Source organism: Mandrillus leucophaeus, unplaced genomic scaffold (genome assembly GCF_000951045.1).
Source record: "Mandrillus leucophaeus isolate KB7577 unplaced genomic scaffold, Mleu.le_1.0 Scaffold347, whole genome shotgun sequence".
NCBI lineage: Eukaryota > Metazoa > Chordata > Mammalia > Primates > Cercopithecidae > Mandrillus > Mandrillus leucophaeus.
The window spans coordinates 258,490-281,742 of record NW_012103665.1 but is presented as its reverse complement, the minus strand read 5'-3'; the positions used below and the strand labels follow the sequence as shown (position 1 = coordinate 281,742).

The 23,253-nt window shown below is 38.2% G+C and overlaps 1 protein-coding gene across 6 annotated transcripts in view; it reads right to left on the bottom strand.

Moving 5' to 3' along the window:
* The window catches only part of SLC12A6 (solute carrier family 12 (potassium/chloride transporter), member 6), a 109,285-nt gene that overhangs the window by 22,247 nt on the left and 63,785 nt on the right, over nt 1-23,253 (bottom strand). For 5 of the 6 annotated variants that reach the window (XM_011989099.1, XM_011989100.1, XM_011989103.1 and 2 more), the window contains 7 exons: nt 21,262-21,306; nt 6,799-6,893; nt 4,964-5,095; nt 3,800-3,946; nt 2,366-2,420; nt 1,411-1,541; nt 518-759 (listed from right to left, as the gene is read on the bottom strand). In XM_011989099.1, the coding sequence (XP_011844489.1) occupies nt 518-759; nt 1,411-1,541; nt 2,366-2,420; nt 3,800-3,946; nt 4,964-5,095; nt 6,799-6,893; nt 21,262-21,306 (847 nt within the window). The remainder of the gene's footprint in view (nt 1-517; nt 760-1,410; nt 1,542-2,365; nt 2,421-3,799; nt 3,947-4,963; nt 5,096-6,798; nt 6,894-21,261; nt 21,307-23,253) is intronic. The other variant, XM_011989101.1, reaches the window with a different exon arrangement.

The window sequence follows — 23,253 nt, the reverse complement described above, 5'->3', positions numbered from 1 at the left end:
AGAGATATATGCAAATTGTACAGTACTTCCCTTTATGACTAGTCCATTACAATACTGACAGAAAAAAAAATTTAATTAATTAAACATTTTAGGTAAGATTTTAAGTTTCTTTTGACTCCCCTGACTTTTCATTAGTAAAAGAAATCCAACATTTAAATACCTTATAAAGGCTGCTGGCAATAACTACACTGTCTGCAAAGCCCTTTATGAATAGTTCAAAATATGTATAATTAAAAAAAGATTATGTACAATTATCAGGGAGAAAAAAATCTAATATCTGAACATAAATGATGGTTACAGTTACTAGTTCTATGTTTGGGACATAAGAAAGAGGATGAACAGGACATAGTTTGCTGGGAGGCTTCCTGCCTAGATGGGGAAGGAAGTCTAAATGGGCTTATCCAAGAGGGAAAATCTCGGAGAGACTCCATGAAATTCTGACTTAAAATTATCACACCACCAGATATTTTCAATTACTACCCAACAAAGATGGCTAGGCAGAGAGACAGACACGTACGGGAAGTGTGGAGGGGCAAAAGAAGACTTGATGGCTCCAGCATAGATGGCCAAGATGGACACAATGACACAGGCCAGGAAAAGTGAGGCAAACTTGTTCACATAGCGTACGCCGATAAATACCACTAATACCATAAGGACCAAGAAAGCTGTGCCATAGACACGCATGTTATTTAGCATGGCTGCTGATTCCTTGAGTGCATCATCACTGCGAAAGATGGCAGCCCGGGGGACGATATAGACCTGTTAGGTAAAATAAAGGAGAAAATTATGTTATTTAGAAAGAATTAAGTAAAAAGGCTGTATTCGTTTGCATTTACTTTCATAAAAGAAAGCAAAGCTGAGAGACAAAATGACTGGGGAGTTAGCCTAGTTTCTAATAGGATCTGAAATGCCTGCAGAAATGGGATGTCAAGGATTTTTTTTTTTTTTTTTGTCTACATGCTGTTCTGAATAACTACATTTCCAAATGGAGAGAAAGGAATTATTACTTTTATTCATAGGGTTATATAAAGTAATTATGATTATCTTTAACCCCGATTCTACTATCACTACTTTAAATAAACAATATGTCTCAGTGAATAGAGAAATGAGAAGCATTTTATTTCATAGGGATGAAGATATCAAAAAAGATAAACTTTATTTTACTTTTTCCCCACTGGACTTGAACCTCCTGGATGAGGTGGCAGAGTGGTGGCAATCAGGTAGAAATCAGGAACGCAGGCAAAGGGAATTGCAACCTTTCCACCTCATGTTCACGTAAGAGGCCAACTGAGGTTAGCAGTCAATCACCTGATGTATTCCCACAGCTGATCTCAGAAGCTTTCATAGCAAAGAATAAACCAAAATCAATATTTCTTCTATAGTATAGACCACAGTGAAGTCATTACTTACCAGAAAGATTTCAATGGCACCAAGGATGTACATGGCTGCTGCAAATGTGGTACCAAGATAAAAGCAGAGGCCAACAGCCCCACCAAACTCTGGGCCCAGTGCCCGGGAAATCATAAAGTATGAGCCCCCAGCTAAAAGACAAAACAGAAGGTGAATAGGAGAAAGAGTGTGTATTAGTAAGAGGAATATGAATAAAATAGAAATAAGAAAAAAATACATACATGAAGGTTAAATGTTTCAGGCTTCCGCAAACCCTGAATGTGATAAAAAGATTTGCTAGTGGGAAGTAAAAGGTGAAAGTGTTACTGTGGGATATGCTGCACATCTAATGTAATGAGCCATATGATGCAATACAGTTTGCCAGCATTACTTTATTTACTATGACACGAGACAGCCCAATAAAATATATTCTGGCCGGGTGTGGAGGTTCACGTCTCCAATGGTAGCACTTTGGGAGGATGAGGTGAGAGGACTGCTTGAGGCCAGGAGTTTGAGACTAAACTGGGTAACATAGTGAGATGTCACCTCTACAAAAAAATTAAACAACAAAAAAAAATAGCCAGGCATAGTGGTATACACTAGTTCCAGCTACTAAGGAGGCTGAAGTGGGAAAGTAGCTTGAGCCCAGGAGTTGGAGGCTATGTGAGTTATGATCATGTCACTGCACTCCAGCCTGGGTGACAGAGTGAGACTTTGTCTGTAAAATATATATATATATTTTCTAACTAATAAAAGCTAAGAATTAATGTATTCTAGTTTAAAAAATAAAGAGATTTTAAAGACAGTATCTTAAAGTCAAGTAGTATCATGTCTATGTCCTATAGACCATTACTCTGTTGTAGCACAGAACAGACTAAATAGTATTCTGTTCTTCAGAAGTTTGCACCTCTAGCTTTATAGCATAAACATAGAGTCAACACTGATAAATCCTGAAATACAACCTTGACCTACTAACCTGGCACCACTCCATTAGTGGCAATGGCACTCATGGAAATAGCAGTCAACATTGTCTGCAGAGAAAGGGAAAGGAGAAGATTGTTACTGTGTAAAGATGACATTTCTGTACTACTTCTCCCTCTGTGTTCCAAGAGCACTTGGCAAACATTTAACCCTACCTACTTTTATGGACAGTCATACCTAATGGTATGGAAATAAGATGATACGGTCTAATTCATTGCACTAGTCATACCACTAGTATCTGGAGGATTCTGTCAAAATGCTCCCATATTAGTAGGTCAGGTGCTATTAAGAACTGCTAATCTCACTCTGGATTTCCTAGTTACACAGGAAATAGAGCATAGTATACTCAAAAGGAAGAACTAGAGAAATAACTCAGAAAATAGGTTAGAACCTGACTAAAGACTAAATACAATATCAAGAACAATGTTCAGTAAGAAAGGGAATCACTGAAGGCTTCTGGGCACACAGGAACTGCATTTTTAAAATATTACCTGGTAGCAGAGTATAGAATGAACTGCAGATACGAGGAGCTGGAGGCAGAGTGACTGGTTAGCAGGCTACCATAGTAGTTCAGTGAGAGGTAAAAACTATAGTGGTGTTCGTGTGAATAAAAAGGGCTGAGTGTAAAAGATTTCAGAGAATAGATTAGCGTTGGTAGCTGATTAGATGTGAAAAGCAATTAAGAAGCCAAACACAGCCTTGAGGTTTTCAGCCTGAGAAACTAAAAAAAGGTGGTACCATTAATTTTAAGTTAATAAAAATATGAACTGTGCCTGCTTAACCTGTTTTGCTCATCAGCTGTATGCTCATCAGCTGGGGATAATATACAGGTAGGATATAAAGGTCACGGTGATAAAAGAGGAGAGTGGAAACCTATAAAATTCATAGGTGTGGCTGGGATACATAATTAGGAGAAGTTTAACTTAAAGGAAGATAAAAATGTTCTCAGTGGAGAGAAGACCTGGAAAGAACATCTGAATTTCTAAGGAAGGGATAAGGCAAGAAACTTCAAAACCAAATAAAAAAAAACCCAAATACCCCTCACATCCCCCATAACCTGTCTTGTTTCTTAATATATACTGCAGTAGCACATCACGTTTTCTAACACATTTTCTGTCACAGCTTTGGTGCTATCAAGCTCAAACAGTTTGGATTCTGAATTCTTTGAAGACAGGAACTTTATCTTCCATTTCCAGTTGAAGTCTTGCTTCCTAATTTCTAGTACATAATATAACAGATAGCAAGCAGTGACGAATAGGCACTGAATAACTGAAAATCCTTTAGATTTTAATATCAGAATAATTTCTTCTGTTGAGATCATGAGTCCTTCCCTAAGTATTCTTTGTTTTATTCCCAAAGAGGTCGTGTGCATCTACTCTTGAGAACTTGCAACATTCAGGTGATCTCCAGGAGCCAGTGTGGTACTTACACAGCAGCAGCAGATAAGGACAATTGCAAAAGCCTGAAGAACTCCAGCTGTGCCCACCACCCACGTAAGGCGTAAAAAAAGGATCACTCCAAAAATATTTTGTAGACACGGGAGGTAGACACCCATGAAGGTACCCATTTGGGGGGTCTAGAAAGAAAGACATTGACAAAAAATTAAACAGTTATCCTAAGGAGAGGTTTTTATTCTTTTATATAACTTGTTCCCTAACTACCATATTAATCTCCAAGCAGAGATTGTAAGTTTAATCAATATCTTCAAAAGGACACATATAAAGTCTCCATCTTTCAAGTGTTTATCACCATAATTTATTATTCCTAAAGCTATACATTTTAACTTTACAAAGGTTCCTGCATGTTTTTATTGTACATAGGCATCTGGCCACGAATAAGCTTTTACGCACACCCACAATTTAAAATTTTGTTTTTCAAAGCTGTTGGCTTTTTTCATTTAAAAACAATAAGGACTTGATGGAATGTCTTCAGAATTTGGCATAAATTCTTCACAGTAGTTGGTAAATAAAATAGATGGTAAAATGAAGATCTGAAAGCTGTTTTATTCCTTTTTCAAAGAGCTGAACAACCAGAATGGTAAACTGAATGTCTTATATTTTCATTTTGAGACAAACTGATGTTTGGTCTTTAAAAAACCCAACAACTTCACAACAGACAGATGGCATCAGCAGATGGGTATGGACACTCTTCTCTTGAAAAGCTATTCCCTCTTCCTGAATGCTCTTTTCCCACATAGCTCACTCCCTCACATCAGCTAGATCTCTCCTCAAATATCACCTTGTCAGAAAGGCTTTCCCTGTCCAACCTATGTAAGTAGCAACGCCCTCCACTCTGGCTCCCATGCCAATTTCAGTCTCTTTACTCTGCTTAATTTTTTGCTAGGGCATTTATCAACACTTAATATGTTATGTATTTTGGCAGTTAAAACAGCTTGAGGACGGTATCCTCACATTAGAATTTAGACTACATTGTATGTTTTGTTTGTGCTATGACCCTGGTGCCCAGAACAGTTCCAGGCACCTATCAAGCATTTAATAAATAGCTGCTGAACACAGAATGGTGCCTTAGGTATTTCCTTCTTTCTTATATACAGGGCGCTTTTTATGTATTCTTTGTTATTCTGAGGCCTCACCTTGGTGGGCTTCTTTTTCCCTTCAGTGATGTTTTCTGCCTCTTCATGTTCCTTTGCTCCTTGAGTCAGATTAGTGTAATTGGCCATGCGGCTGAGGAGAGAGGACACCTTCGGTCTGGTGTCCATTTCTTCCTATAAAGCCAGTGACACGGAAGAAATGAGCGACAAACAACACTGAACATAAGCATCAAAATAATCTTGCTACCAGAAAACTTCAAATCAAATGAAAAAATATTTCACAGGTAGGCCAGGTGCAGTGGCTCACGCCTGTAATCCCAGCACTTTGGGAGGTCAAGGTGGCTGGATCACCTGAGGCTGGGAGTTCGAGACCAGCCTGGCCAAGATGGTGAAACCCCGTCTCTACTAAAAATACAAAAAAATTAGCCAGGTGTGGTGGCACGTGCCTGTAATCCCAGCTACACGGGAGGCTGAGGCAGGAGAATCGGCTTGAACCCAGGAGGCAGAGCTTGCAGTGAGCCGAGATCGTGCAACTGCACTCCAGCCTGGGCAACAGAGTGAGACTCCAGCTCAAAAAAAGAAAAAGAAAGAAAGGTACATTGAAAGGCATGGTGGCTCACACCTGCTATCCTAATGCTTTGGGAGGGCAAGGCAGAAGGATCTCTTGACCCCAGGCATTCAAGACCAGCCTGGCCAACAGAGTAAGACCCTGTCTCTGAAAAAAATTTAAAAATCAGTCAGGTGTGGTGACATGTGCCTGCAGTCCCAGCTACTAGGGAGGCTGAGGTAGGCGGCTCCCTTGAGCCCAGGAGGTCAAGCTGTGATCGTACCACTGCACTCCAGCCTGGGTGACAGAGCAAGACCCTGTCTCAAAAACAAACTAAAAAAAAAAGTACATTGAGAGAAGTGGCACTTGCATCATTGTCGAAAGCCAGAAAAAGGTAGTGCTGAAATAAACCAGGCTCCTTTCAACAACCTAGCCACAGCTTATGGAGCCTGGCCACAAAGTCCATGTTGTCTTATTCAGATAAGATATATAGGTCCTCTTCATTATGTTAAGTGAAATAAGCCAGGCACAGAAAGATAAATAGCACATGATCTCACTTACATGTAGGATCTAAAAAGTAGAACTCCTAGTAATAGAATGGTGGTTACCAGATGCTTGGGGTGTACATAGGGGAAGGGGGAAAGGTTAGTCACAGGATACAAAGTTTCAGTTAGGCAGCAGAAATAAGTTTTTGAGATCTATTGCACATAGCATAGCGACTATAGTTAACATATTGTATATTTCAAAATTGCTAAGAAAGTAAAATTCAAATATTTTCATCACAAAAATAAGTATACAAGGTGATAGATATGCTAATTAGCTTGATTTAATTATTCCACGATGTATACAAATATTGAAATATCACATTGTAATCCATAAATATATACAATTATTATTTGACAATTAAAAAAAAGACATACAAGTCCTGCAATCTGGAAGCCTGCTTCCCACAGTGATTTTTGTTTAGTTAGTTCTAAGGCAAGTAATAGTCTTTCCAGACAAAGGGTGGAGAAACACACTGATTTATACTTAGAAGAAAGATTATTCTAATAAAAACAATTAAATCACAATTGAATTAGATTGCAAGGTAATCGATATGTCCAAGAAGTCAAACTCCTCTTCCTTACTACATAACAATTTGATTTAATAGTTACTCACTATAATTAGATTACACAGACAAAATTTACTACAAGTTACAATAATCATGATATTTTCTTTTAACATGAAATTATACAGCTTGTAAAATTTTAAAACCAAATGGGGTAAAATATGGCTATCATGAGATCTCTGTTTCTAAAGTCTCAGTCCATAGTTTTCTTCAAAATATTACCTCAAAGAGTGCCAAATTTTTATCAAAATATTCATCTCCTTCTTCATAATTGGAATTATTGAGATAAGCGTTTCGAGCTTTTTTATGTCCATCGTCTGGGGAAAAAAAAAAAAGTAGACCAAGTTAGTTTCTCACTGGTTTCTGATGAAGAAACATCAGCACCAGATTAGTTTATGTTGCTTCAGTATTAATATAACCTATTTTCATATTCAAATTTAATCTTAGAGAGAATCCAACCAGCACTGCTTGGAGAATATGGCCCCCTCTCCAGCAGGAACAAAAATAAAACTCTAAGGAGTAAACATGGGTCATTCCTTTCCTGAACAAGAATAAAGACCCCTAGAGACACTACTCTTTTGGAATTCCAGCCCATGAAGACTCTACTCTTTTTTTTTTTTTTCCGAGATGGAGCCTCATTCTGTCGCCCAGACTGGAGTACAGTGGCACAATCTCAGCTCACTGCAACCTCCGCCTCTCTGGTTCGAGAGATTCTCCTGTCTTAGCCTCCAAGTAGCTGGGATTACAGGTGCATACCACCACGCCCAACTGATTTTTTGTATTTTTAAAAGAGATGGGGTTTCACCACGTTGGTCAGGCTGGTCTCGAATTCCTGGCCTCAAGTTATCCGCCCACCTCAGCCTCCCAAAGTGCTGGGATTACAGGCGTGAACCACTTGCACCCAGCCGAGACTCTATTCTTAAAATCACCTAAGTTTAGGAGAAAAAAAAATACTGAGTATATACTCAGGGTATAATACTGTGTTAGATGCAGTCTCCTTTACACACTATTGCTGCTGATAATGACAGTAAAAGTTCTCTGCCTCCACAGCTGTCTGACCTTTTCATAAATTATATGAAGTTTTGATTTGCATTTCTCTGATGATTTCAGTGATGAGCATTTCATACCAGTCAGAATAGCAATTATTAAAAAATCAAAAATAACAGATGTTGGTGAGGTTGTGGAGAAAAAGAAACGCTTATACACTGCCGGTGGGAATGTAACACAGCCACTGTGGAAAGCAATTTGGAGATTTCTCAAAGAACTTAGAACTACCATTCCACTCAGCAATCCTATTACTGGGTATATACCCAAAGGAAAATAAATCATTCTACCAGAGAGACACATGCACTTGTATGATCATTACATACAACTGAAACCCAACCTTCAAGCCAAAGACAGTTTAAAGGCTAGCTACAAGTCCTGGATAAATCCATAGACTGGATTGAGAACCTCTCTTCCTGTTCGGCATACTTTCCTCTGATTGATTCCCCACTCTTCACCTATTTTACGTATATCTACCCTTCCCTAATTGGTTTTTTTACACTGTCATGCCCACCTTTCAGTAGTGCCTTTTAGTGCCTTGTTTTTTTTTTTTTTTTTTTGCATACTCACAAACCAATCAGCATGCACTGCCCCATTCTGAGCCCATAAAGGCCCCAGCCCCAGCCCCAGTGAAAGACAAGAGATCACCCTCACATGCCCTCTCGGCTGAGAACTGTTTCTCATCATTCAGTAAAATTCTTCTCCACCCTCCTCACCCTTTGATCATCAGTACAACCTCATTCTTCTTGGATGTGGGACAAGAACTCAGGACCCACCAAACACAGGTACAAAGAAGGCTGTAATACTGTGGCCTTCCACACTCCACCAGTGGAGGGCAGCTACCCCACACGACAGGAAGCAGCAGCAGGCTGGATTAGGGGCGACAGGATTGACAGAGCTGTTAACATACAGCCATCCATCGGGCTGCAGATGGTGGGACTAAAAGAGCTATCAGCACACTGTAACACTCCCCCTGAGGTTTCAGGGTTGCGGACACCAGTTTGGGCGCTACCATGTTCCCCTCAGTGTGACATGCCTGGTCTAGCAGCAAGCCCCACATACAGCCCGCTTCTGCCTCACTACTTGGAGCCGCCAGCTGGACACTGCACTCGCTCGCTCACTCACCCCCTCCTACCAGGGGCTGAGTGTGCAGTTGCAATGGCTGCAGGATCTGCACTGGAGTGCAAGCCAGGCACAGCCCAGCAGGCTGAATAGACGGGGCATCTCTTCTGGTGAGCTCGGGCCTGAGAAAAGCCTGGGCATGGATGTTGCTGGCTGGACGTCTCTGGCTGGCAAAGTAGCCAAGAAAAATCCTGTGTTACTATGCTTCCTACATGGGTGAAAGGATTACCTATACCCCAATCCTCAGCATCATGCAATATACACATGTAACAAACCTGTACATGTACCCCCTAAATCCAAAATAAAAGTTGAAAAAAAATAGGGCAGGCATGGCGACTCATGCCTATAATCCTAGAACTTTGGGAGGCCCAGGTGGGAGGACTGCTAGAGCCCAGGAGTTCCGGACCAGCCTGGGCAACATTGAGACCCTGCTGCTACAAAAAAATTTAAAAAATTAGCAGGGCATGGTGGTGCGTACTTATAGTTCCAGCTATTCAGGCAGGAAGATATCTTGAGCCCAGGAGTTCAAGACTGCAAATGAGCTGTGACTGATCCACTGCACTCCAGCCTGGGTAACAGGGTGAGACCCTGTCTCAGGGGGCAAAAAAGTTGAAAAAAGAAAAAAATTATGTCATTTAACTACAGTTTTGTACAAACCCTTCTACATTTTTTTTTTAATGTTAAAAGAGGCATCTGACAAAACTTTGGTGAAAAAGCCATGAGGAAAAAAAAGAGACCAGGTCTATAAGACAGCAAACTTTGTTTTATTTGAGCACTTCCTTAACTTTGTTTCATTATTATGCAAAAGTTATATAATTACAGAGTCTGGCAGGAGAGAAGAGAAAAATTTTAAAAAAACATAAATGCTATTAAAAACTAAGATTTTCAATACTGGGGAAATCAATACCAATATAAAAATTAAAGAATTAAAAACCCTATAAGCTTACATGTATAAGGATGGGCTTGAGAAACAGCCAATAAACTATTAAAATTACTGGGTCACGTCAAAGGGCACAGAGGCAAACTGAAGGGGTTCCCAATGCCCCAAAATGGAGTAATATAAACATTAAAAATAATGTGATGGATTAAAATGCAAATTTATGACATACGCAAAATGATATTCTGAAAAATTAGTCACCTTTGCAGGGTTAAGGAAACAACACATGCCTCTGAAAAATAACATTAATAAATAGAAAAAAATAAATGGAAAGAAGCAATCATCTTGCCTTTCTTGCGCCAACTGTATTTCAGGGTAACCAATAATTAAAAGAAAATTTCTTCCTTATAGAAGCATTCTAGCTTATTAATGATAGATGGAATGATAGAAAAAAAATCACTAATGAAATAACGGATTTAGGCAACGATCATCAATGGTTGTTAAAACCATTAGGTGAAAGGCTGAGGCAGAACTTTACAATGGATGGATGAGGGTGATCTGGAGCCTGCTAATCAGCCTTAACATCTCTGAAGGTAGGACAACACAATCTCCTATAATACAATGAAAAATACACTGTACAAGCTACGATGTATTCTTGCCAAAAGAATGGAAATTGAATCTAATCAAGCTTCGAAATCTATCAGTTCAAAGAAAACACAAAGGAGGAACATGTTAAACATTAGAAGGATCTAATCACCAAATTCAGAATATAAGAAATTTTACGAGATGATCTGACTTCTTCAGCAAATAAATAGCATAAACTTAAAAGGTGAACTTTTATAGATAAAAGAGACTTAAAAAACATATCGACTAGTTGCAAATGAACATTGTTAGGATCCTGACTCAACAAATCAAAGGTAAAAAGGCATTTTTAAAACAAAAAATAAGCGAAAATATATCACTTATTTTTTTTAAAAGGGCAAGTAAAATCATATGATGTCTGGAATTTTCTTTAAAACAATTTAGGGAAAAATTAGGTAGGATCTTGAAAACAGATTTGTAACACTGATGAAGATGGGTGATGCATTCATAAAAGTTCGTTATGCTATTCTACTTTTGTGTACCTTTGATATTTGCAGTAACAAAAAGTTATAAAAAGAAAGAAAAATGTAATTATTTTCCTCTTCCTAATAGCTCCAGAAAATTCTAAAGAGTACAGCTTAAAATTATTACCACTTTTGAGTACTTCATTTATTCAACTAATATTTATTAAACTCCTAGGATGTACTAGGTACTGTTCTGGGTCCTAGGGGTATAGCAGTGGACATGGCAGTTAAAGACCCTGCCTTCACTGTGCATATACTGAAGTTACAGAAGACAGAAAGTAAGTAAAAACAACAGCAGCAGCAATAAAAAAACAAGACAAAATAAAAACAAACAAAAAACCCAAAAAGAATTTCAAGGAGTGATAAGTTCAAGGAAGAAAATCAAATATGTACTGGGAGAGACTATGACTAGGGAGGGGAATGATGACTTCATATAAGATCATTGGTGTGCTGATAAGCAGCCTCTAAAGAGTTAAAAGAAACCCCTGACTTACAGTACTTGACAATTTCTGTGGTATAAATACTCACGCATGGCCATTTTCAAACTACTAATGTGAAAACGATGAACCTGGTTTTGGGAAGAGATTCGCATAACTGGCTCTTGTGAGCTGATATGAGCTGGCTGCAGCACACTCCTGGCATAGGACAGTAAGGAAAAGCCTACATTTCAGGCAGAGGGAATATAGCAATTTTAAAAGATCCTAAAGCAGAAACAATTTTTGTGAATTCATAAAGCAGGAAGGACAATATAGCTAAAGGAGAGTGACGAAAGGAGAGAATATTTAGAAAGATAGAAAGGATCCAGACCACATAAGTTAGTTAATGGATAGTTCTTCCAAATCCATTTATTGAATAGTCCCTCCTTTTCTGATTGAAACAACATGATGTGGTTGGGGTAAAGGAGAGAGTAATGTGAGAGTGTGCAAATGTTCATTTGGGAAGCAGGGGTAATATAGATAACTTTTTTTTTTTATTTAAAGAGATTATAAAGAAGCAGAAAAAGTGGGACAAATAATTTAGGATGGCACAATGGTCCAAGTATATCAATAATACCAGTAATATAAATAGACTAAGACAAAGAGACTGGATTAAACAATAAAATCTAGACATATACTATTCATAAGAGATATAAGGGCATACAAAAGCTGAACATCAAGAAAACATTAAGGAAAGAGATACATCAAGCAAATACTAACCAAAAGAAAGCTGATATAATTTTATTAATATCAGATAAATTTGTAAGAGAAAAATTTTATTAGGAATTAGAAGGTAACCACATAATAACAAAAGGTTTAATCCACCAGGAAGATATGACAATTTTATTTATCATTATTATTAGCTTTTGAGACAGGGTCTCACTCTTACGCCCAGTCTGGAGTACAGTGGTGCGATCACGGCTCACTGCGGCCTCGACCTCCTGGGCCCAAGAGATCCTCCCACCTCAGCCTCCCAAGTAGCTAGGACTACAGGCTCATGCCACCATCAATAGCTAAGTTTTGGATTTTTTTTGTAGAGATGAGGGTTTGCCATGTTGCTTCATATTCCTGGGCTCAAGCCATCGGCCTGCCTCAGCCTCCCAAAGTGCTGGGATTACAGGCGTGAGTCACTGGGCCTGGCTGGCACAACAATTTTAAACACACATCTATTGTTTAGTTATTATTATTTTGCTTACCAAATTACCTCCAAATTTACTGGCATTTTAAACAACACAGTTTATCATCTATTTGTTTGGGTTGGATTTTCTAAAGTCTGACAATCTGTCTTTTGAACTGCCAAGTTCAGCCCATCAACCTTAGTGATTAATATATTCAGACAGGGTTCTAACATCTTTTTACTTGTTCTTTCTCTATGATTCATTCTCATCCTCTGTCTCTGTCTCTCCCACTCTTTGGATTTTCTGGTTTGTTTTTCCCTAATGCCATTTTCCCCTCTAGTTTCCATCCTCTATTTCTGTTCTTTTAGCAATGACCCTTGAAATTTTACTACATATTTTACTTAAAATTTTTAAATAAGTTTAAACAATTGCTTGACATCCTCCTGAACAACACAAAGACTTTCTAATACTTCAATTCCAACTTTCTCCTCCTGACTTACCTAATATTGGTGTCCAACGTTTCCAGTAGTCTCTTTTTTTTAAAAAAAAAAAAAAAAAAAACCTCCATAAATAAGATATTAGAGTTGTTTTATAGAGACAACACTGATTTGGGTTGATGTACAAGTTTACTAGTTCATTTATTGACTACTCTTTCTTACATTTCAGACAACTAGTCTTCTAGGATCATTTTATTCTTTCTTGAGGTATATTCCTTAGAATTCCTTTAGGTTTCTCAAACTCAGCACTATGGAATTTTGCAGCAATAATTACTTATTGTGGAGGACTGTCCTGTGCACTGTAGAATGTTTAAGAGCATCCCTGGCCTCTACTCATTAGATGCCAGTAGCACCTCCAGCAGTGACTGTCAGAGATGTCTCCAGGCTGGGCGCAGTGGCTCTCTCCTGTAATCTCAGTACTTTGGGAGGCCACGGAAGGAGGACTGCTTGAGGGCAGGAGTTTGAGTGAGACTAGCATGAGCAACATTGTGAGACCCTGTCTCTACAAAATTTTTGTGTATACTTATTTGTGTTTTCTGGCTTGTGTTTGTGGCTTTGTGTTTTGGTATTGAGAATTCTTCTGCCATTCTGCTGTTCCTTTGATGAACTGTCCTTTGTGGCTGCTTACAAGATGTTTTCTTAGATATTCTGCAGTTTCATTAAGATGTATCTAGGTGTAGTTTTTTTTGTTTACACTATTTACCTATTACTAAGCTACTGTTTTAACTTTTTTATATCTATCTATCTATCTATCTATCTATCTATCTATCTATCTATCTATCTATCTATCTTTTCTTTTCTGTAAGTTCCATTTATTTTCCTTCTCTTTAAACAGTCTTTTATTCCTGAGGAGTTTGCTCCTCTTCCTAACTACATCCTTTACTGATTTAAACATTTAATAGAATTTTGTATCCCAGTCTCAGGACCATGTCATTTCTCTTGAGGGTTATGGGAGTAAGAGTTCAACATACTACCTCTCTGCTATTCAATAACAATGATGCTCTTATAAAAATCTGGCATGAGACAATCCTGTTCCATTCTGCTACCTGCTGTCCAAGCCACTTCCTAGCAGCTCTGGCTCCCCTTGCTGCATCCCTGGCACCTCTATGTTTGGACCTCTCTAGTCTCAAGTTTCAGGTGAAATCACCACAACTTTTATGACAATTCGATTTATTATTATCATCAGACAGTCTGGATCCTGGCTGTTTCTGGCCCACCCTCCATTTGCTTGCTTACCTTTTTTAGAAAGGTAGAATATCCCTGGATATTTTTGTCTACATTTTATGAGACCAATGATGCCTCCAATATCGTCCTACTCATGGTCTACTTGTGGTAGTGTTGCACAATGGGAGGCTCCCATAGAGTTCCTGGTCAATCATGGCTTGTGAAACAGTCATGAAAGGTCAAGGCTTTCCAAGGGAAGAAATGAAGCTTTCATCAAGTGTGGTTATACCAAAAGGCATGAAATTAGAAGTGGTTATATTGAAAGGCATGGATTAATTTTTGGCTTGAATATCTTGGTGGCAAACCATGCTGCTTTAGAGCTCAGCCTTCAAAACTTTAGGTCACTCTTGTGACCCCAGGAAATACCAGATGGAATGGAACTTCTAGTTTCTGAATAGCAAATAATCTTTACTCTGCAGGAACGAAGAACCAAATCCATATTCCAGGGCTCTTTTAGGATTATTCAGAATCCTAAGATGAGTCCTTTGAAGGATCCCCACTGAGACTGGCCTCAGTAATGGTTTGTATTACATCATCTATCAGATTACTATTATGTTTCTTTTTTTTTTTGAGACAGGGTCTTGCTCTGTCACCCAGGCTGCAGTGCAGTGGCACAATCTCAGCACACTATGACCTCCGCCTCCCGGGTTCAAGCAATTCTCCTACCTCAGCCTCCTGAGTAGCTGGAATTACAGGCACCTGCCACCATGCCTGGCTAATTTTTTTGTATTTTTAGTGGACAAATTTTTTTTGCATTTTCAGTTTTGCCATGTTGGCCAGGCTGGTCTCGGACTCCTGACCTCAGGTGATCCACCCGCTTCAGCCTCCCCAACTGCTGGGATTACAGGCATGAGCCACCATGCCCAGACACTATTATGCTTCTTTTTTCTCATTTTACTATCTAAATAATGCTGATATTTTTGGGAAACTTACTGGTGCTTCACTGCATAATTCAAATGAAAACTGACAGGATGGTTCTACTAAAGATTTCAGATTTCTGTTTTTTTATGGCATACTTTTTTTTGTAAACAGAAAAAAAGTAAACCAAAGGTCTTACTCTTTATAAACACTTTCTTGTTGTGATGTTATTACTTCCATAATGTTGCATTTGTCAATTACCACTTATACTATAATTTGGGCCCCAGATAAATCTCAAGTTTCTCCTTTAGCTTCCTAATCTTGCCAAATGGCCTTTGCTGGTCTGAGCTAGGCAAGAGAGCAGTAAGTGTACTTAATTTCCCTTGGCACAGGTTTGGGTTTGTACTATGTGAGTGTGTGAATCTGAAAAAGCTGAAAGGTTATCCCAAATGCTATAATGTTTTTGATTTTATACTTTGTCTTGCCATTGATCTGTTAAGGAAACCATGTCATTTGTCCTGGGAGTTTGTGATGGTCTGGGTTTTGATGATGGCATCCATGTGATGCTATTTAACATGTTCTTTTTCTTTTTTTTTTGTAATTCCTATAAATTGGTAGTTGAATCTAAAAGCTTAATCACATTCAGTACTTCTAGGAGGGTAGGGAGGAAAACTGCTTCACAGTGGTTTTATGATCTGCCAGGAGGTACACGTCACTGTCATCTGGTTGTCTTTCGAGATATTAGCAATTGTTGATGAGTAATGCCTAGCTCCATTAATTTATGAGAGGTTACTAAATGGTAATATTCTCATTCTATTATTGTTCCTTCATTTATTAGCTGGAATACCTCTATATAAAGAGACATTTCCTTTAATCTACTATTTGATTACCAAGTGGTTCAGTTAAAAACAGGACAAATAATTCTTTCCCTTTACTGACTGGTTCTCAGAATAATTGGTTCACTAAATGCTCCAATGGTGACCAATTAGTTGTGGGTTTTGTTTTGTTTTGTTTTAGAGACAGGGTATCACTCTGTTGCCCAGGCTGGAGGAGTGCAGTGGCACCATCACAGCTTACTGTAGCCTCCAGAGTAGCTAGGACTGTAGGTGTGTGCCACCATGCCTAGTTAATTATTTTTTGCTTCTTTGTAGACATGGGTTCTTGCAATGTTGCCCAGTCTCCTCTTGAACCCCTGGCCTCAAGCAATCCTCCTACCTCCCTCCTCAGCCTCCTGAAGTGCTGGGACTACAGACATGAGCCATTGTGCCTGGCTAGTTTTTTAAATTAACATTATGAATTCATAAACTTAAATATTGGGTTTTTACTGTATTAGTCCTTTCTCATGCTGCTAATGAAGAGATACCCAAAACTGGCTAATTTATAAAGAAAAGAGGTTTGGCTGAGCACAGTGGCTCACACCTCTAATCCCAGCACTTTGGGAGGATGAGGTAGGTGGATCACTTGAGGCTCAGAGCTTGAGACTAGACTGGCCAACATGGGGAAACCCCATCTCCACTGAAAATACAAAAATTAGCCAGGTGTGGTGGTGGGTGCCTGTAATCCCAGTTACTTGGGAGGCTGAGGAAGGAAAATCACTTGAACCTTGGAGACTGCGGTTGCAGTACACCGAGATCATGCCACTTTACTCCAGTCTGGGTGACAGAGCAAGACTCTGTCTCAAAAAACAAAACAAAAAACGAAAACAAAAAAAGAGAGAAAAGAGGTTTAACTGACTCAAAGTTCAGCATGGCTGGGGAATCCTCGGGAAACTTATAATCATGGTGGAAGGCCCCTCTTCAAACGGCGGCAGGAGAGAGAATGAGTACAAGGAGGGGAAATGTGTGATGCTTATAAAACCATCAGCTCTTGTGAGACTCACTCACAATCATAAGAACAACATAGAGGAAACCGCCCCCATGATCCAGTTACCTCTCACAAAACGTGGGGATTATGGGAATCACACGTCAAGGTGAGATTTGGGTGGGGACACAGCCAAACCATATCAGGTATGTTTGAAATCAAATGCTTTTTCAACATCTATTAAGATTATTATACGATATTTTTATTTTAATTTGTTAATATAATGAATTATATAAATTAACTTTCAACATGAAAACAACCATGGATATCTAGCAGAAACTCAACTTGATGATGGGGGTAATTTAAAAAAATATGTTGCTTGATTCAGATTGCAAATATTTTGTTCAGGATTGTAGATACATTCCTAAGTAAGGTTGGCCTATACTTTTTTTTAAATCTCATATTGCCATTCTTAAGTTTTGGTTATCAAGGTTGCAAAAGCCTCAAAACTGAGGTAGTGGTTACTTGGTTTTCTATTCCTTATGAGAGACTGACTGCAGAAGACTGGAATTATTTTTCCTTGGATGCCTGATAAAACATTTAATAATGCCAGGACCCATGGCTTGTTTGCTTGCTAGCTTTCTAAAAAAATTTTTAAGTGGAAAGCTACACACACACATACACACACACACACACACACGGAAAAGTTCACCAATCACAGGTGTACAGCTTGATTCATTATTACAATAGCAGTTTCACCCTCCCATATATCGCCTCAGCCTGATCTTGAGTTTTGCAAGATACTTGATGAGTCAGTGGGAACAGTAGATATATTAAAATAACTGTGCCTTGTTGACAGTAAAAACATTTAGAAGGACTGGAAAGGGCTTTTATATATCCAATTCAACAGCAAAGGTCTGAAAGATGTTATTACAAATTTAATTAAGCAGGCAAGGCAACTGAACCAGTTTTTCACCTACCAGGCCAAATTAACCTAAACAAGGTTTTTAGGGAGAGCTGGGAAGATTTTCTTTTCTTTTTTCTTTTCTTTTTTTTTTTTGGCCCAGGCTGGAGTGCAGTGGTGAGATCTCGGCTCACTGCAACCTCCACCTCCTGGTTCAAGCGATTCTCCTGCCTAAGCCTCCTACGTAGCTGGGATTACAGGCACCCACCACCATGCCCAGCCAATTTTTTTTATTTTTAGTAGAGACGGGGTTTCACCATCTTGGCCAGGCTGGTCTCGAACCCCTGACCTTGCGATCCACTTGCCTTGGCCTCCCAAAAGTGCTGGGATTATAGGCATGGTGAACCACTGCACCCAGCCGGAAGATTTTCATTCAAGCTTATAATGTCTTTTCTGAGTAACTTATGAGATGGTTAGAAAATACAACAAAAAAACCTTTCACTCTTTTGCAAACTCATGAATATCTTTTAATAAACTAGACTTTTAAAGATTTTGAGGCTATAGTTAAAACACAGATACTTAAGACAGAAGATGATAGTTCTTCAGAGCATGAGAAAAAAGGAAAATATGATCCGACCCCATGAATCTAGGAGAGAGAACTCAGGCTGGCAGGATGGACATACCTGATAATTTGGCTAGAAGACCGGATAAATCCTCAGGTTGGCTAAAAATTGAATGCAACCATAGGCTGCCAAATGAGATGAATGTTTGAAGTAGTCTCTTTGCAAATACTATTAGAATTTTTTGGCTAATAATGACTAAGATAACTCTTCCTTCACAATCAAAGTTACTTCTTTTTACCTATAGTTCCCCAGGTATCCTTTACTGCAGGTGGTTAGCTGGGAACAAAATCCAGCTTAGTAATACTGGAACTGTATCAACTTTTGACTGTCCACTTTATTAGCTAAGCTGCCTCCATTGTACATGTATTCCTGATGATAATGAACTATTCTCAAACATCTCTGCCTGTCATGTATGTATCAGGGACAGAAGCACTTTCATAGTTTAGAGGAAAGATGTTCTTTTCATAGTCTGGCAAAATTTTTCAATGAAAGCTTAATAATTCCTGATCCAAATATAAAATTTTTATATACAGAAGACTAATTTTGAGTAACGTATAGAAACTATCCAATATAAAAGTATTAAAAAGTAGCCGGGAGTGGTGGCTCATGCCTGTAATCCCAGCACTTTGAGAGGCCACGGTGGGTGGATCACCTGAGGCCAGGAGTTTGAGACCAGCCTGACCAATACGGTAAAACTTTGTCTCTATTAAAAATACGAAAATTAGCCGGGCATGGTGACGTGCGCCTATAGTCCCAGCTACTCGGGAGGCTGAGGCCAGAGAACTGCTTGAATCCGAGAGGCAGAAGTTGCAGTGAGCCAAGATGGTGCCATCACACTTCAGACTGGGGGACAGATCAAGACTCTGTCTCAAAAAAAAAAAAGAAAAAAAAAAGACCACCTCTAACATCACACAGCCAGGACCTTAGTGATCAGATTTGTATCTTTATGTCAAACCATTTACTTAACAAATATATACTGAGTGCCTAGGATGTCAGGTACTGTTTCAGCACATAAACTCACTAAAGGAATGAGGGCTATGGTCTCATAAACTCTTCTCATTAACTCAAGGACTATTCTAAGTCTTTAATGTAGAAAGAACGAAAAAGGAGTATCCCAGTTTCTTCAACTAATCCTCTGAAGGTTTTACTTTCCCTACTTTGGACTTTTCGATAGCTTATTTTTCCACAGCTGCTTTACACATATTATAGCTAAAAGCTCAGCAGTGATCAAAATAAGCCTCAAATCAAAGCATACACACACACACACACACGAGTGTTAACATACTAAATAATATACTAAAAATTACTTAACCTCACTTATGCTGAAGGAAGTATAAATAAAAAACGGGAGATGCTATTTTTTACCTGTTAGCTAAATAAACTATTTTAAGATTAATAATACCTGTTTATTATTATTATAGGGAGTCAAGCATTACTCCATACTTGTGAGAGTTTAAGCTGATGTATCTTTTTAAAAATGTATATATCTTTTGAGTAAGGAATTCCACTGTTAGGAATTTACCCTACAAATATACTGGCATTAAGACTGCAGGATAATACAAAAAATTAGCCAGGTGTGGTGGTGGGCACCCATAGTCCCAGCTACTCGGGAGGCTGAGGCAGGAGAATGGCGTGAACCTGGGAGGCGGGTCTTGCAGCAAGCCAAGATCGTGCCACTGCACTCCAGCCTGGGCGACAGAGCGAGACTCGGTCTCACAAAAAAAAAAAAAAAAAAAGACTGCAGGATATAAGGATAAGATATTCATTGCAACATAACTTACAACAGTAACACACCTGGACATAAATGCTCATGAGTAGGAAACTGGCTGAATGAAATTATAGTGCAGGTGCACAATGAAATACTCTTCCATCACAAAGGAATGAAGCAGATCTTTATGTACGAAGATGTCCAAGGTAAAATGTTAAGTAAAAAGAAGTGGTCTGTACAATAGAACAGTCCACTTACTATAACATCATTGATATGAAAAGGAAAAGATAGTCATATATAATATAAAAATTTATAATTAAAAATTTCTAGAATTCCCAAAAAACTATCAACAGCAAGTACTTTTAAGAGGTGGAAGTGAGGTGGTAAGAGGAGAAGATACTTTTACTTTCTTTGTATATATATAACTTTTGTTTGAGCTGAATGCCTCATCAGAGTATGTTTCTTTTTATATTTTGAAAATTTATCAGTCCTGAGGTCTTGTGAAATTCTTGTCAAGGCCGGGCGCAGTGGCTCACGCCTGTAATCCCAGCACTTTGGGAGGCCAAGGCAGGCGGACCACGAGGTCAGGAGATGGAGACTATCCTGGTTCCAACATGGTGAAACCCCATCTCTACTAAAAATACAAAAATTGGCTGGGCGTGGTGGTACACGCTTGTAATCCCAGCTACTTGGGAGGCTGAGGCAGAAGAATTGCTTGAACTTGGGAGGTGGAGGTTGCAGTGAGCTGAGATCGCACCACTACACTCCAGCCTGGTGACAGAGCGAGACACTGTCTCAAAAAAGAGAGATATTCTTGTCAAATTACACACTTACTTTAAAGAAGTGATACCCAGAGGAAGTAAACTCATTTCCATAACTTGTTTCATAGATAAGGAACTGGAACACCAAATTCTAAGGACTGCTTGAGGACACGCTGTTTATGAAGTACTTTCAATAATTAAAAAGGTGATCAAAAGGCCAAGAAAAGTAATAAAAAGGGAAAATTAGCTGCAAAGTCAGAGATATTATCAGGTATTACAATACCTTCTTTTCCAAATTATCTTTAAAAAATTCTAGTTCTTAGATTTTTTTTAACCATAGACCATGCAAAATTACTTTTTAATTTAACTGAGTCTTAGTAATCAATTATGGAAGTAGTTTCCTAAAACTTACCAAGTTGGGAATAGAAACCGCAGGAAAAAAGTTGGTGGGTGGGAAGCAGAAAAGGAGGGGACAGAAAATAGAATCAGAGAAGGGAGTAATGTCTGTTAGGATAAACGAGTTAAGGGTGACTTTGGATAGAGTCAATCCCCACAGTAATACTATACCTAACAGTTGGCTGTGTTCCCCTGTGATGGAGTTCTGACTCGGGTCTGAAAAACAAACAATTGAAAAGAAAAGAAAAAAATGAATGATCAAAACAAATAATTTCTTTAAAATCAGCAACAAAAGTCAACCAAGGAAATAAGCAAAAAATTAAAAAAACTTATGAAATATTAATGTGAAGATAATAAAAAATAGAATGAACTAGTGTAAAGAATGATCACATTCCTCACAAAGTTAAATATAATTACCATCAGCAATTCCACTCCTAATTATACTTCCAAAATAATTGAAAACAGGGACTCAAACAGATACTTTACCACCAAGTTTATGGCAAAATTATTCACAGTAGCCAAAAGGTTACCAGGTATACTTCTACAGATGAATGAATCAACAAAATGTTATACATACATACAACGGAAAATTATTCAGCTATAAAAAGGAATGAAATTCTGACACATGTGACAACATGGATGAACCTTGAAAACATTATGCTAAGGAAAACAAACCAGACACAAAAAGATAAATATATGACTCAATTTATACAAAATGTTGAGAAAGGGCAAATTTACGGAGATGGAAAGTAGATTAGAGGATACCAGGGGCTGGGTGGAGTAGGGTATGGAATGTTATTGCTTGAAGAATACAGCATTTCTGTTTGAGGTGATGAGGAATTCTGGAAACAGACAGTGGTAATGGGTGTACAACATTGTGAATGTAATTAATGCCACTGACTTGTACACTTAAACACAGTTAAAATGGTAAACTCTGTATTGTATATACTTTGCCACAATACAAAGTAAATTAAAAAAATAGTAATCACACAAATTTGACCAAGCAATAGTTTCACAAAGTAGAAGGATGACTCAGGGCTGTGACATGAGTTATATTTTTAATGACAAAGGAACATTTTAACGACAAAAAAAAAAAAAACACTTATGGCTATAGCAGCTCAAAGTTAAGACATAAATAAAGCACTTATTACTACTAGCAGATATGTTCTAGTTTGACTTTAAGATACACTGACTAAATTGGCTTTCATAAATATCAATTTCTTTAGTAATCTGAAATAAAGTTAGTGGCAATAAGCCAAGTTCCTAATGCAAGAGATATTGACAATCATCATTTAACAGTCAACCACTTGCTTATTTTAAAGGTTTGAAAAGCACTAAGAGCTAAAAACAGAAAAGACTAAGCTCCACTTTCCTCAAAGACTAAATATCTTCAGACGCTGAGGATTCTGGCGTCCTTGAATGTGCCTGGCGTAACAAAAATAATTGTAGACCAGGGCTTATGTGAACAATGGGAAAAAAGTTACATCTTTATTTTCACTAACCTCTAACTGAAGTTTAGTATTTTCTACAGTTATGATGTATGCAACAGATTACATAAAAGTACCTGTGATTTTGTCTAACAATAAATCCCAGATTTTTTATATCACATTATTGCTTTAGACAAAATTCAAATATCTTCCATAGTCTACATATATTTTATATATCATTTAATTAAATCTAACAATTTAAGCCTCCCAGATCGAAAGAAACAATTAGAATACTCAACAAATTCCAGTTTCTGATGTATACTGGAGTATACACTATATACTTTAATTAAGGAAGTAAGGTAGAAACCTGATTTCTACCATAAAAGTTTTAAATACTATTTGAACATTTAAAAATTTATTTTCAGGGGATTTTTTTCCTTAATTTGGTTTGAAAAAGGGAAATTTGAAAAGTTCCTATTCTAGAATATTTTCCCCAAACATACCAGCAAGTGAATTCCCAGTTTTTACTTTAAACTTATCTTACTGCCCATCTAAATAAAGGATATCGGGGCTGGGTGCAGTGGCCCCTGCCTGTAATCCCAGCATTCTGGGGAGCTGAGGCGGGAGGATCATGAGGCCAGGAGTGTGAAACCAGCCTGAGCAACATAGAAAGACTGCATCTCTACAAAACATTTCAAAAGTTAGGTAGGCATAGTGGCATGTGCACCTGTAGTCC